The following is a 10,665-nucleotide window of genomic DNA, read 5'->3' on the forward strand; positions in this document are numbered from 1 at the left end:
AACTTAAAATGTAGTTGGACTATCGACAACGTATAATGTTGCTTCTTTTTATAATGTGACAAAGGTTCTCCCAAGAAATGTTGAAAGACTCAGAGGTGTTCTAGAAACCTGGAGACTGATTTCTAAATGCCACCCTGGAGTTGCATTTACTTCTTTTGATGGCAATTAGGTCATTAATGAATTCTCCATTTTTTCTTTAATTAGGTGTTGTTCAAGTTCAGCAAAAGGTATTGGGTATCATTCCATCAACTACAGGTGCAAGTCAAACATTTACTTCATTCCAGCCAAGGACAGCGACTGTAACCATTAGGCCAAATACCACAGGGACATTAGGAACAACAAGCACTTCACAAGTAAGATGTTTTTCTGATTATTTAATGCAAAAAATGTGGCTGCATATATTTTAAGTTATTGGTGGATATTAAAAGTTCTGTCTAGTCACTTTTCAACGTGTTTGGCTCGTCTCAGCCATAGTGTTTATGGATCCTTTATTCCAAGGAGGTACAACTATTCTCTCTGATGGAAAAAATGAATAGTTCAGAGCTTTCTAGGCCTTAGCGGTGTGGGCATAGATGAAAAAAATATTGGATCTGCTTGCATCTTGTTGTTTCTTACTATATAAAAACAAAACAAAAGGAACAACTTCAGGGCATATCCCAGTGGCTTTTTTCACAAGTTTACATATGCTCTTTATCTTGGTGTGTGTAGGTAGTGCAAGGGACACCTCTCCGCCCTGGTATGACAGTAATACGGACACCACTTCAGCAGTCAACACTTGGAAAGACCATCATTCGAACACCTCTAGTGGTGCAACAAGGTATTCTTCCAGCCAGTAGGTTCATTTTAATATTTAAATTTCCAGTGTGAAATCCATGGTTTGTTTCTTCATAAATACTTTCTGTATCGTATGTCCCAATGTAAAAATACCTCATTTTGATGCTTGACTTGAATAAGTAGTGCCTCTTCTGCCTTTGAATTTGTCGGTTGCAGGCTTTGTCAGTGTGGTTCATCATTGACACCGGGAAATCTAGTACTTATTTTTAAGTCTATTCATTTGAAAACAAAAAAAAAAAGGCTTGAGAAAGCCCTTTTTTTTTTTTTTGTCCCCCTAAGGTAAGCTAAGTGTTTGAAGTAATCAGTAAGTATGTGAATTGAATTAAAATACAAAACATTTTGCAGAAATTTTTCAGCAAGCCACACAGACAAATGGTTTGTAAAGAAAATTTATGTGCAAACTGCAGTGTTTGCTTTAATTGTCTGATTATACACTATTGCAAGTTGTTGTGACTCGAAGGTTTCCTGTGATAATGGTTAAAATGTTGGAAATGTTTCTTATCACAAATTACTCTCTTACAGGTCAGACACAGCAAGTGGTGACTCAAATAATCAGGGGTCAGCCTGTCTCAACAGCAGTTTCTAGTACCACAACAGCTTCTTCCAGTACTGGACAGAAGACTGTCACAAGTCCTGGAACACCACCTCAGCAAATACAGCCACAAACCACATCGCAGTCCCCTCGCCCTCAGCAGGGACAAGTGAAGCTTACCATGGCCCAACTCACGCAACTAACACAAGGACAGGTAAAATATTTTACAGCCTCTCAGCATGAAAATGTGCTAAATAGGAAAAATTACTGTATCTGGAACTGGAGGAGGAAAAAATTCTTACAGCTTCTGCTCAGATCATGAAGGTCTGTAGACAAAAAATGAATTTAGAGTGAAGCATAGGGTAAAAATAGACTTCTGTGAGTTACCACAATACCTATTTGTCAAATTATAAATAATATATGTAAATGATTGTAATGTACAGGCTGCTTTTTGCCAGATAATTTTTTATGTGGAACAAGACTCAGAGTTCATTTCCACACCAAAAGGCTCGGAAGGATTTTTGTAGGGACCTTATTCTGTTCTATGGGTTCACAAAATGTGGATTTCTATGTCTATTTGTCGGGGCAATACTCTGCCTTCTCCATCACTGAATTGAGAGTGATGTCATGAGCTGCCGATGTGTTAGCTTAAGCAACAGAAATTCACAATACATTACAGACTAAACAGTCATGAAAACTCAACAGTTGGGTAGGATCTGATATGCGGTTAGGAAATGTTTTCAGTTGCAGAGAACTCTTACAGAAAAACTGCTGGGATTCTTGAGAAAGTAATTAATAGTATGTCTAAAATTACCCGTGCTCTGTATTGCTTGTAAATTCTAGGAACAAAGATGTTGCATTGTAGCTGCTTTCTGGCTAGAATTCTTGTCAATATTTGGATGAAAGTATGTATAACTAACTCCAACCCAATAATCCATTGATGATAGAATTGTTGAAAGAATATTTTAGTATTTCATGATCTCAGATGCTAGTTTTGAATTTTAGGAATATGGTATGTGGTAAAAGTATTGAATTCTGAGATCCAAACCCCTAATTTTCCTGATTTTCAGTGAAGTCTGTCTAAGAAATATATCACTAATACATCGATATTAACTTTTTTTTTTAGGGTGGCAGTCAAGGATTAACTGTGGTAATTCAGGGACAAGGTCAAACTACTGGTCAATTACAATTAATCCCTCAGGGTGTGACTGTTATACCTGGTCCAGGACAACAACTTATGCAAGCAGCTATGCCAAATGGTACAATCCAGAGATTTCTTTTCACCCCACTACCAGCAGCTGCTACTACAGCTAGCACAACTACAACAACAGTTTCTACTTCAACCTCAGGTAAGCATTGTTCTTTTCAGCAGAAAAACTTTGATTGCATTTGCATGGGAGTTTTTCTGCAGTTGGGCGTGGTCTGTTACTACAGTAAATTTGTTGGCATTTAAACTTAAAAATATCTTGAATTTCTGCATAGAGCTTTACAGTATTTCTAAAAGGTTCAAATTAGTAAGGCTCACAGACATCATTTGAAATCCATGGAATACTTGTTTTTATCCTTCACAGCTACAGGGGAACAGAAGCAAGCTCTACAGGCACAGTCAACGTCTGTGCCGCCGCCAATTCAGCCACAGCCTCAGAATCAGCAGCAATCCCAGCCTCAAGTGCAGAATCAGAGCACTCAGCCTGTGCCACTGGCCCAGCCACAGGCACCTCAGCCAGCGCTTCAGCCTGAAACTCAGACCCAGCCTGAATCTCAGACTCCAGCATCTGTTGACTCTCCAGTCACACCTGAAGCACAGTCGTCTAAATCTCCAGTTCAGTCTCCAGCACAGACCCAGGCTCAAGGGCAATCTCCAGTGCAAGTCCAGAGTCAGCCGCAGACTGCAATCCTTCCACAAGGCCAGTCCCAAGTCCAGCCTCAGCAACCAGCTCAGGTGCAGACTACAACCCAACAACAGATTCAGATGCAGCCCCATGCTCCCATACAAATTCAAGCTCAGCTGCAGCAATCACAACCTCAGGTTCAGACTTCAGTCTCAACCCTTACAACTACTCAAAGTTTAAATCAGGTTCCTGTGCAATCCCCAACTCGTCCTCAGCTGCAACTTCAGCAGCCTCCAACAAAAGTTATTACAGTGCCTCAGCTTCAGCAACAAGTCCAAGTTCTCTCTCAGCTTCAGTCACATGTTGTGGCTCAGATACAAGCCCAACAAGGCAGTGTGCCCCAGCAGATCAAGCTTCAGTTACCTATTCAGATCCAACAAACTAGCCCAGTACAGGCTCACCAGATTCAGAATGTGGTAACAGTTCAAGCAGCTAGTGTTCAGGAGCAGCTGCAGAGAGTTCAGCAGCTCAGGGAGCAGCAACAGAAGAAAAAGCAGCAACAGATAGAAATTAAACGTGAGCACACCCTTCAGGCTTCTAATCAAAGTGACATTATCCAGAAACAGGTAAAGTTAAAAGAAGGAAATTAAAACTTAATTAATGAAACACATCTCATTTTAAATGCCTGTTCTTGTTAACAATGTTAATACATTTGATAGGCAGTTAATTTGATTCTTTCAAAGTTAGTGCACGATTGCTTTTGGCAATTTAATTAAATATTCTAAGTTAATTCAGCACATCAAGTCAGTTGTACCATGTTTGCAGTCTTCTGGCACCTTGATTCAACTTACCACTAGCTGCTGGGACAATATATCTTTATTCTCAGTTTAGGAAAGATAGGTTATAGATAGGAGAGCTGATGTTCAGAACACATGTACAGTACTTTCATTGCTTGCTATGAGAAACTGAGGTTTTAAAGAGGTATCTGAAATGTAATGCTGTTGGATGGCTGCAGGGCTTAAAAAAAAATTTATAAAAAAATAGACTCTTACCATTTTTTAAAATAAAACAACCAGTCACTGAAGAAATAGTGTAAATTTACATTTAGTCCCTAGGTTTAAGCAAAATATCCTACTCTGGGGGGGGTGGAAGTGGTGTTAATTTTCAATTTTCAAATAATTGCTTTAAACAAGCACTGCCCCCCTGAAAATCATTTTTATTTTGTCACTTACTGAAATAACACTTTTAACTTTTTCTTTAACTTAGGAAATGTCCTGGTTCTCCCAGTAATATTATGAAATACTGGCTAAAGTTTTCATATTTTATTTTGGATTCTGTATCATCCTGCAGGTGGTTATGAAACAGAATGCTGTCATAGAACACTTGAAACAGAAGAAGACAATGACTCCAGCTGAGAGGGAAGAAAATCAGAGGTGAATATGCATCATAGTGCATCTTTAGATATAAAAGTTCTACATTTGTAACACCTTTTAATGGTGGTATAATAGAACACTGGTTTGTAAAAACCTATGTAAAGAAATTTTTCTATTTTAAAATTGGTTAAAGTAACTTTCATAATGATTTTCTTAACTTTAAGTAATTGAATCCTGTATGTTTTATTTTACAATTTTATTTTTATTATATGTTTTTAAAGTGAAATGTTGTATTGCATGTGTTTGAAGCTGGCCACAGTTTTTAAATTCAAGGTAAAAACCATCCTTAAAGGAGCACAGAATGGAGAACTAACACTTCTGTTGCAGAAAAGTCTGGGGTTTGTCCTTTATCGTGGTAGTTTATTTCTATTCTTGTCCACTGTACATCCCACTCTACAGAAGGAATTGAAGAGTTGGAAGATAGTGCTATTGGACAAACTAGATTTGATGTTTGAAGCTGCTAAACACAAATTTGGAGTGTTTGTCATCTGTTTTGGGGTTATTTTGACTCCTCCTCACTGATGCAGTTGCTTCAGTTGGATAATTACAAGTGTGTGTTGTCAGATAGTAATTAAAAGAATGGTGGTTTTTATAAAACTTTGATCATCAGAGTACAGACTTAGTAGATTACAACAGTATCACTAGGTGCTACTCGCTTAATGTTCATAGTTGCATAAAGAATGAGATGTGTTCTCATATACTCTTCATTTAATGTGTCAGACGGCCAAATTGATATTCAGACTGACAGAAGTCCAATAAAAAAAAAAAAAGTTCTAACTTGCTTGATTCATGGTACAGCTGACTTCCCTTCTCACTGATTTTTTTTCTTCTCCAAAAACATAGTTTGGTTATCTTACCTGGTGTAAAATCAGACTAAACCAAGTAGGTACAGTGCAGGTAAGAAGAGCAAAGTAAACAAAACTGTATGGCTCTACAAAACAGCTAGCATAATACGTATGTCATCAAAATACAGATGTGTATCAAAAGACAATAAGACTGAGAGTCTAAGTCTAAGACTAAAGAGTTAGCAGCAGCTATTTGTCCCGGCCATTGCTATTTTGTTGTTGTGCTTTCAGCTCGTATGTCAATGGGAGTTATTTTTCATGGTCACTCTGGCAACAAGAAGCATTTCATTTTCTAGTGGGTTTGAAATAGAATGGGAAGGGGAAAATAAATTCAGAAGAACCAAAATACATTAATTTCCTAATTGAAATACAGAGCAAAATAAAATTGCAGAACAAGTGAGCAGGAAAAGAGATTTATAGTTGAGTGTACACCAAGCAGATGAAAAATGAATCCTGAGTTGTCATTACTGAAGGAATTGGGATCTGTTTTGTAGTGAATTCTGCGTGCTGAAAAATATTTGTCAGTCCTTATGCCAAAACACAAAACCTTAGTAATATTTGGTGGTCACTGGAGGATGAAAGTGCATGTTTTAGAAGTTGTTACAGGCTTCCAGCTTGCTTTCATCCTACATCAGAATAAACAAAATCCAGCTCTTTCTAACATGTTTGTGGAAACTGAATTGAGTGAAAATCTCTCTTATTGTACTAAAGCCTAAGCTTTGTTAGGAGTTTCATAGGGGAAGGGGAGGAACAGTTAGTACTCAGATCAATTAAATGAAATTGGGACTGGCCCCCTTGAGCCTAACATGGGACTTGAGTTCTCCTAGTAGTGTTCTAGTAACTAAGTATGAGTGAGAGCAATGTGTGTTACTAAATTTACCTTGTACATCTTAAGAAATGTAATAATTTAGCTTGCAATTTGCAGAGACTGGAGACTTAAATGATTCTGCATTCTCAACTGGGGATAAATAGGCAGCTCAGCACAATGTACTTTTTCTTGATTTCTTCCTAGAATGATTGTGTGCAACCAAGTGATGAAATATATTCTGGATAAGATAGACAAAGAAGAAAAACAGGCAGCTAAGAAACGAAAGCGAGAAGAGAGTGTAGAACAGAAGCGTAGTAAACAGAATGCTACTAAGCTCTCAGCTCTGCTTTTCAAGCATAAAGAACAGCTGAAAGCTGAAATATTGAAAAAAAGAGCACTTCTGGACAAAGATCTACAAATTGAAGTGCAGGTAAGGACAGTTACTCTCAAAGACTAATTTGATTTTAAGCTGGGGAGAACATATCTGTGTTAATCTTTATCTGTTTGCTCAGTGAAATTTTAAGGAAACATACAGGAAGAAGTTCTGGTTGTGGATGCGTGGATCTCTGCAAAGCAGTATATGTCCTTTTTATGCTTCTTGGTTTTCATCTGGACTGAAATTACCTTGTTTCCTGAAACAGCTTCTGATAAATTACAGCCAATGGGTCGCAGTAGGCCAAGAGTGTCATCCCTTAATGTTATGTGACATGTAGATTAAGTGTGGTTTAAAAATTGCATATTTAAATGGCTTTAATTATTTTCTTTTGGTTAAGCATGGGGATTTATGTCTAGATTTTAATCCTGTCCTGGAATAATCATATGAAGTGCCTCCCTCTCTATTTATTCATTTAATGTACTTCAGGAGGAGCTAAAGAAAGACTTGACTAAAATTAAGAAAGAAAAAGAAAAAGCCCAGGCAGCTGCTGCTGCAGCCGCTGCAGCCGCAGCCGCAGCTGCAGCCGCTGCACCACCACCACCACCGCCACCACTGCCATCGCCACCACCACAGCCACACGCAGCCAGCGTTACCTCCTCCTCCTCCACCACAGTCCCAATGCCAGTATCCTCCCAGAAGAGAAAGCGAGATGAGGAGAAAGATTCATCAGCTTCCAAGTCCAAGAAAAAGAAAATGATTTCTACTACCTCAAAGGAAACAAAGAAGGACACAAAGCTTTACTGCATCTGTAAAACGCCTTACGATGAGTCTAAGTGAGTAGTGAATGCCATAGCCTTTTACTGTGTATTCTTAGCTTTAGGTTTAGTATTTAGCTGTTAGTGCAAGGTAGTTCTAGAATTGGAGATAGAGTTTCGGGTGTTATTGCAGTGATCACTAAGGTATAAAGAATAAAGTCTGTTTTCCACTAGCAGTTACAGAACTATTAACATACTTGATTTATACTATTAATGTACCTGATTTATATTTTTACTTGTTTGCATGTTTCCATTGTATGACCTTTCTGTCTCACATGCACATACTCTTTTTTTTCTTTTTTTCCTCCGCTCTGTTGTTCTTTCTTTTGCCGTTTTGCCTCTGCCTCGGAAGCAAGTGACAGTTTGGTTTGAGCAATTTCTTGTGACCAAGTAGCTGATGTTTTTTAGAAATAGCTTTGGTACCGTCTTCCAATAAATGACGTTTTTGTATAAGTCAATAGTCACTAGAGGAGGTTCCAAGTTACTGCAGTTCACTTTGGACAATGTTTCAGGTAGAAATGGCTTCCATGCGTTATAATTTACATGATAAAAAATGAATGTGTAAGCATTTGACAAAGTGAAAACTGCAGTCCTTTGTAGTTTGATTCTGACTGTGAATGAGGAAAAATGTTTATGCTACATACAAAGTTTGTGAAGAAATTTAGTAAGTTGGTGGAGTGGAAGATTCGGTGGATTGCAAGGGGATAGTGTTAAGTCTGTTTTCCACTAGCAGTTACAGAACTATTAACATACTTGATTTATACTATTAATGTACCTGATTTATATTTTTACTTGTTTGCATGTTTCCATTGTATGACCTTTCTGTCTCACATGCACATACTCTTTTTTTTCTTTTTTTCCTCCGCTCTGTTGTTCTTTCTTTTGCCGTTTTGCCTCTGCCTCGGAAGCAAGTGACAGTTTGGTTTGAGCAATTTCTTGTGACCAAGTAGCTGATGTTTTTTAGAAATAGCTTTGGTACCGTCTTCCAATAAATGACGTTTTTGTATAAGTCAATAGTCACTAGAGGAGGTTCCAAGTTACTGCAGTTCACTTTGGACAATGTTTCAGGTAGAAATGGCTTCCATGCGTTATAATTTACATGATAAAAAATGAATGTGTAAGCATTTGACAAAGTGAAAACTGCAGTCCTTTGTAGTTTGATTCTGACTGTGAATGAGGAAAAATGTTTATGCTACATACAAAGTTTGTGAAGAAATTTAGTAAGTTGGTGGAGTGGAAGATTCGGTGGATTGCAAGGGGATAGTGTTAGGCAAAAAAACTTAAGCTAGAAGTGACTAACATCAGTAGTTAGTAATGGTTAACACCTGATAGCTGTGTAGAGATGTATGTAAAATAAATCTGACTTCAGACCAATTCCAAGTGAGTATGTATCTGCTCAACAAGTGACAATACCAAAAAGTATTAATTGGTGCCATTTGGTGGTGGTTTGAATGCTGATAACGGAAGGAAACCATAGAGGTGGAGTAGTGCTTTCACTCCAGTAATGGTTCTTCATTCCAAATTTAGGGCCAGGACTAGAGGAGCTCTTGAGGTTCCTTCTAGCCTTTTATTTTTTTAATTTTTTTTTTACCATTATGTCAGTGTGGGAAATCGGACTGTTCTGTGCTGCCATCACTGTAGAAATAGCAGACTTCTGATGCCCTGGTTGTTAATTCCCTATTACTTCTAAGGGATGTCACCTGTCTCACTTAAAGAACGAACGCTGTGTTAGGCTTTCTGTCATCCAGAAAACTTAGGAGGATACCCTGTTCTCATTTGGTTGTGATACCAAACAAAGGTCTGTGTATTACTGCTTCTGTTGTTAGTAAGACAGAACTGTCACAAAAATAAGATGAGATGAAGAAATTCTGTGTGCAAAAGGGTTTGATTGTCAGACTAACTCTTTCTGTTGACTCCAGTGGACATTTGAGTAAGCCAATGGAAAGTGTGGTCGTAGAGTGAATTTTGGTAGCCTCAATTGAGAACTGTGCTTATATGCACAGAATCAAACTTCAAGAAAATGAAATGTTAATAACATAGTAGTATCCTTAGCAATATGATTTAGTTCTGCTGCTTTGCTTTTTGTGAATTCTAAATTTTATTTTCTTACAAATGATGACTGTACTGTTGAACTGCATTATCTTTTCACTATTTGGGAAGGGGTTAGTCAAGTATTAAAACGGTTTTCTGGTAAACATTTTTTCTATTTTCATATATATATAGGCATCAGATACGCCTCTCTGTGCTGGTGTCTCTTTTCTGTTTCAGAAAAGAAAGATATGCTGCTTGAAAAGCTAATTTGTGGTATAGTATGAATACCCAATGCATTTTTTAGGATGTAGTAAATCCTCAAAAGTAATTCTGTGCTGTGTATTTTACTGCAGATCTCTTACGTGATACTATAGGGTTGTAGGGATTTGCTCATTTTGTTTTCAAGGACAGTCAGTAAGGGTATCCTTCTAAGATTCCTACTTAGGTCGCAGCTTATTTGTTAAAGCATAATGTGACACCTGTTCCGTATTCTAGTGGCAAGGTTTAGCATCTACACCTAGACATAAATGGGCTTCCAGATCACCAGGAGCAGACAGACATGGTCCCTCTTGGGAAGAGGACACAGGCTGAATCGTTGTTGGTAGCTGTCAGAAGGAGCTATCCATGTGTCCATTCTTGATGGAAGAGAAAAGGCAGGATCTGAGTATCTGGCATGTATGCAGAGGCCCAAGAAATTAGAGATGCTTGTTTTGTGGAGCATGTACTAGCTACTGTCCTGTTGCTAGTGTGTGGTGCCCAGCGGCTGGTGCTTGCAGACTGACCAACGAGGACAGCAGGAGCTCATACAGCAGCACATGGCAGGTGGTTGGTGGTCTCCAAAATCTAGGAAGATCGAGGTTCTGAGTCAGCTTGCTTTTGCTTAGGCAGAGAGAATGGATGTGTAACTTCGCCCATCTGGTTGATTGTCACTAGTCATAGGTATGTTTTGAGATATCCATACACAAAATGTCAAACATCCTTGCATAATATTTTACAGTTTTGTCACATCATTCTGTGCAAGGTCCCATTCACATGATTCTGTACCTGGTTCCCTTCACTTTGTGTCATACCATATCTGGTTCCGTCACGTAGCTGTGTCTGAGAGTAGACATTATTCTCTGAAGAATGGTCCACATTCCGATTTGTTGCAATTTTCAGT

At 38.2% G+C, this 10,665-nt stretch overlaps 1 protein-coding gene across 1 annotated transcript in view; it reads left to right on the plus strand.

The window, feature by feature from the left end:
• BPTF (bromodomain PHD finger transcription factor) overlaps positions 1–10,665 on the plus strand; it is a gene marked incomplete at its 3' end in the record, with an annotated part of 50,900 nt that overhangs the window by 38,380 nt on the left and 1,855 nt on the right. The window contains exons 20-27 of the mRNA XM_035897708.1: positions 205–353; positions 709–817; positions 1,357–1,580; positions 2,493–2,715; positions 2,938–3,824; positions 4,549–4,631; positions 6,489–6,714; positions 7,147–7,493. Coding sequence (XP_035753601.1) covers positions 205–353; positions 709–817; positions 1,357–1,580; positions 2,493–2,715; positions 2,938–3,824; positions 4,549–4,631; positions 6,489–6,714; positions 7,147–7,493 — 2,248 coding nt within the window. The remainder of the gene's footprint in view (positions 1–204; positions 354–708; positions 818–1,356; positions 1,581–2,492; positions 2,716–2,937; positions 3,825–4,548; positions 4,632–6,488; positions 6,715–7,146; positions 7,494–10,665) is intronic.

The sequence above is a fragment of the Egretta garzetta genome, unplaced genomic scaffold (assembly GCF_000687185.1).
Source record: "Egretta garzetta isolate BGI_Z169 unplaced genomic scaffold, ASM68718v1 scaffold787, whole genome shotgun sequence".
In the NCBI taxonomy this organism is placed as follows: Eukaryota; Metazoa; Chordata; class Aves; order Pelecaniformes; family Ardeidae; genus Egretta; species Egretta garzetta.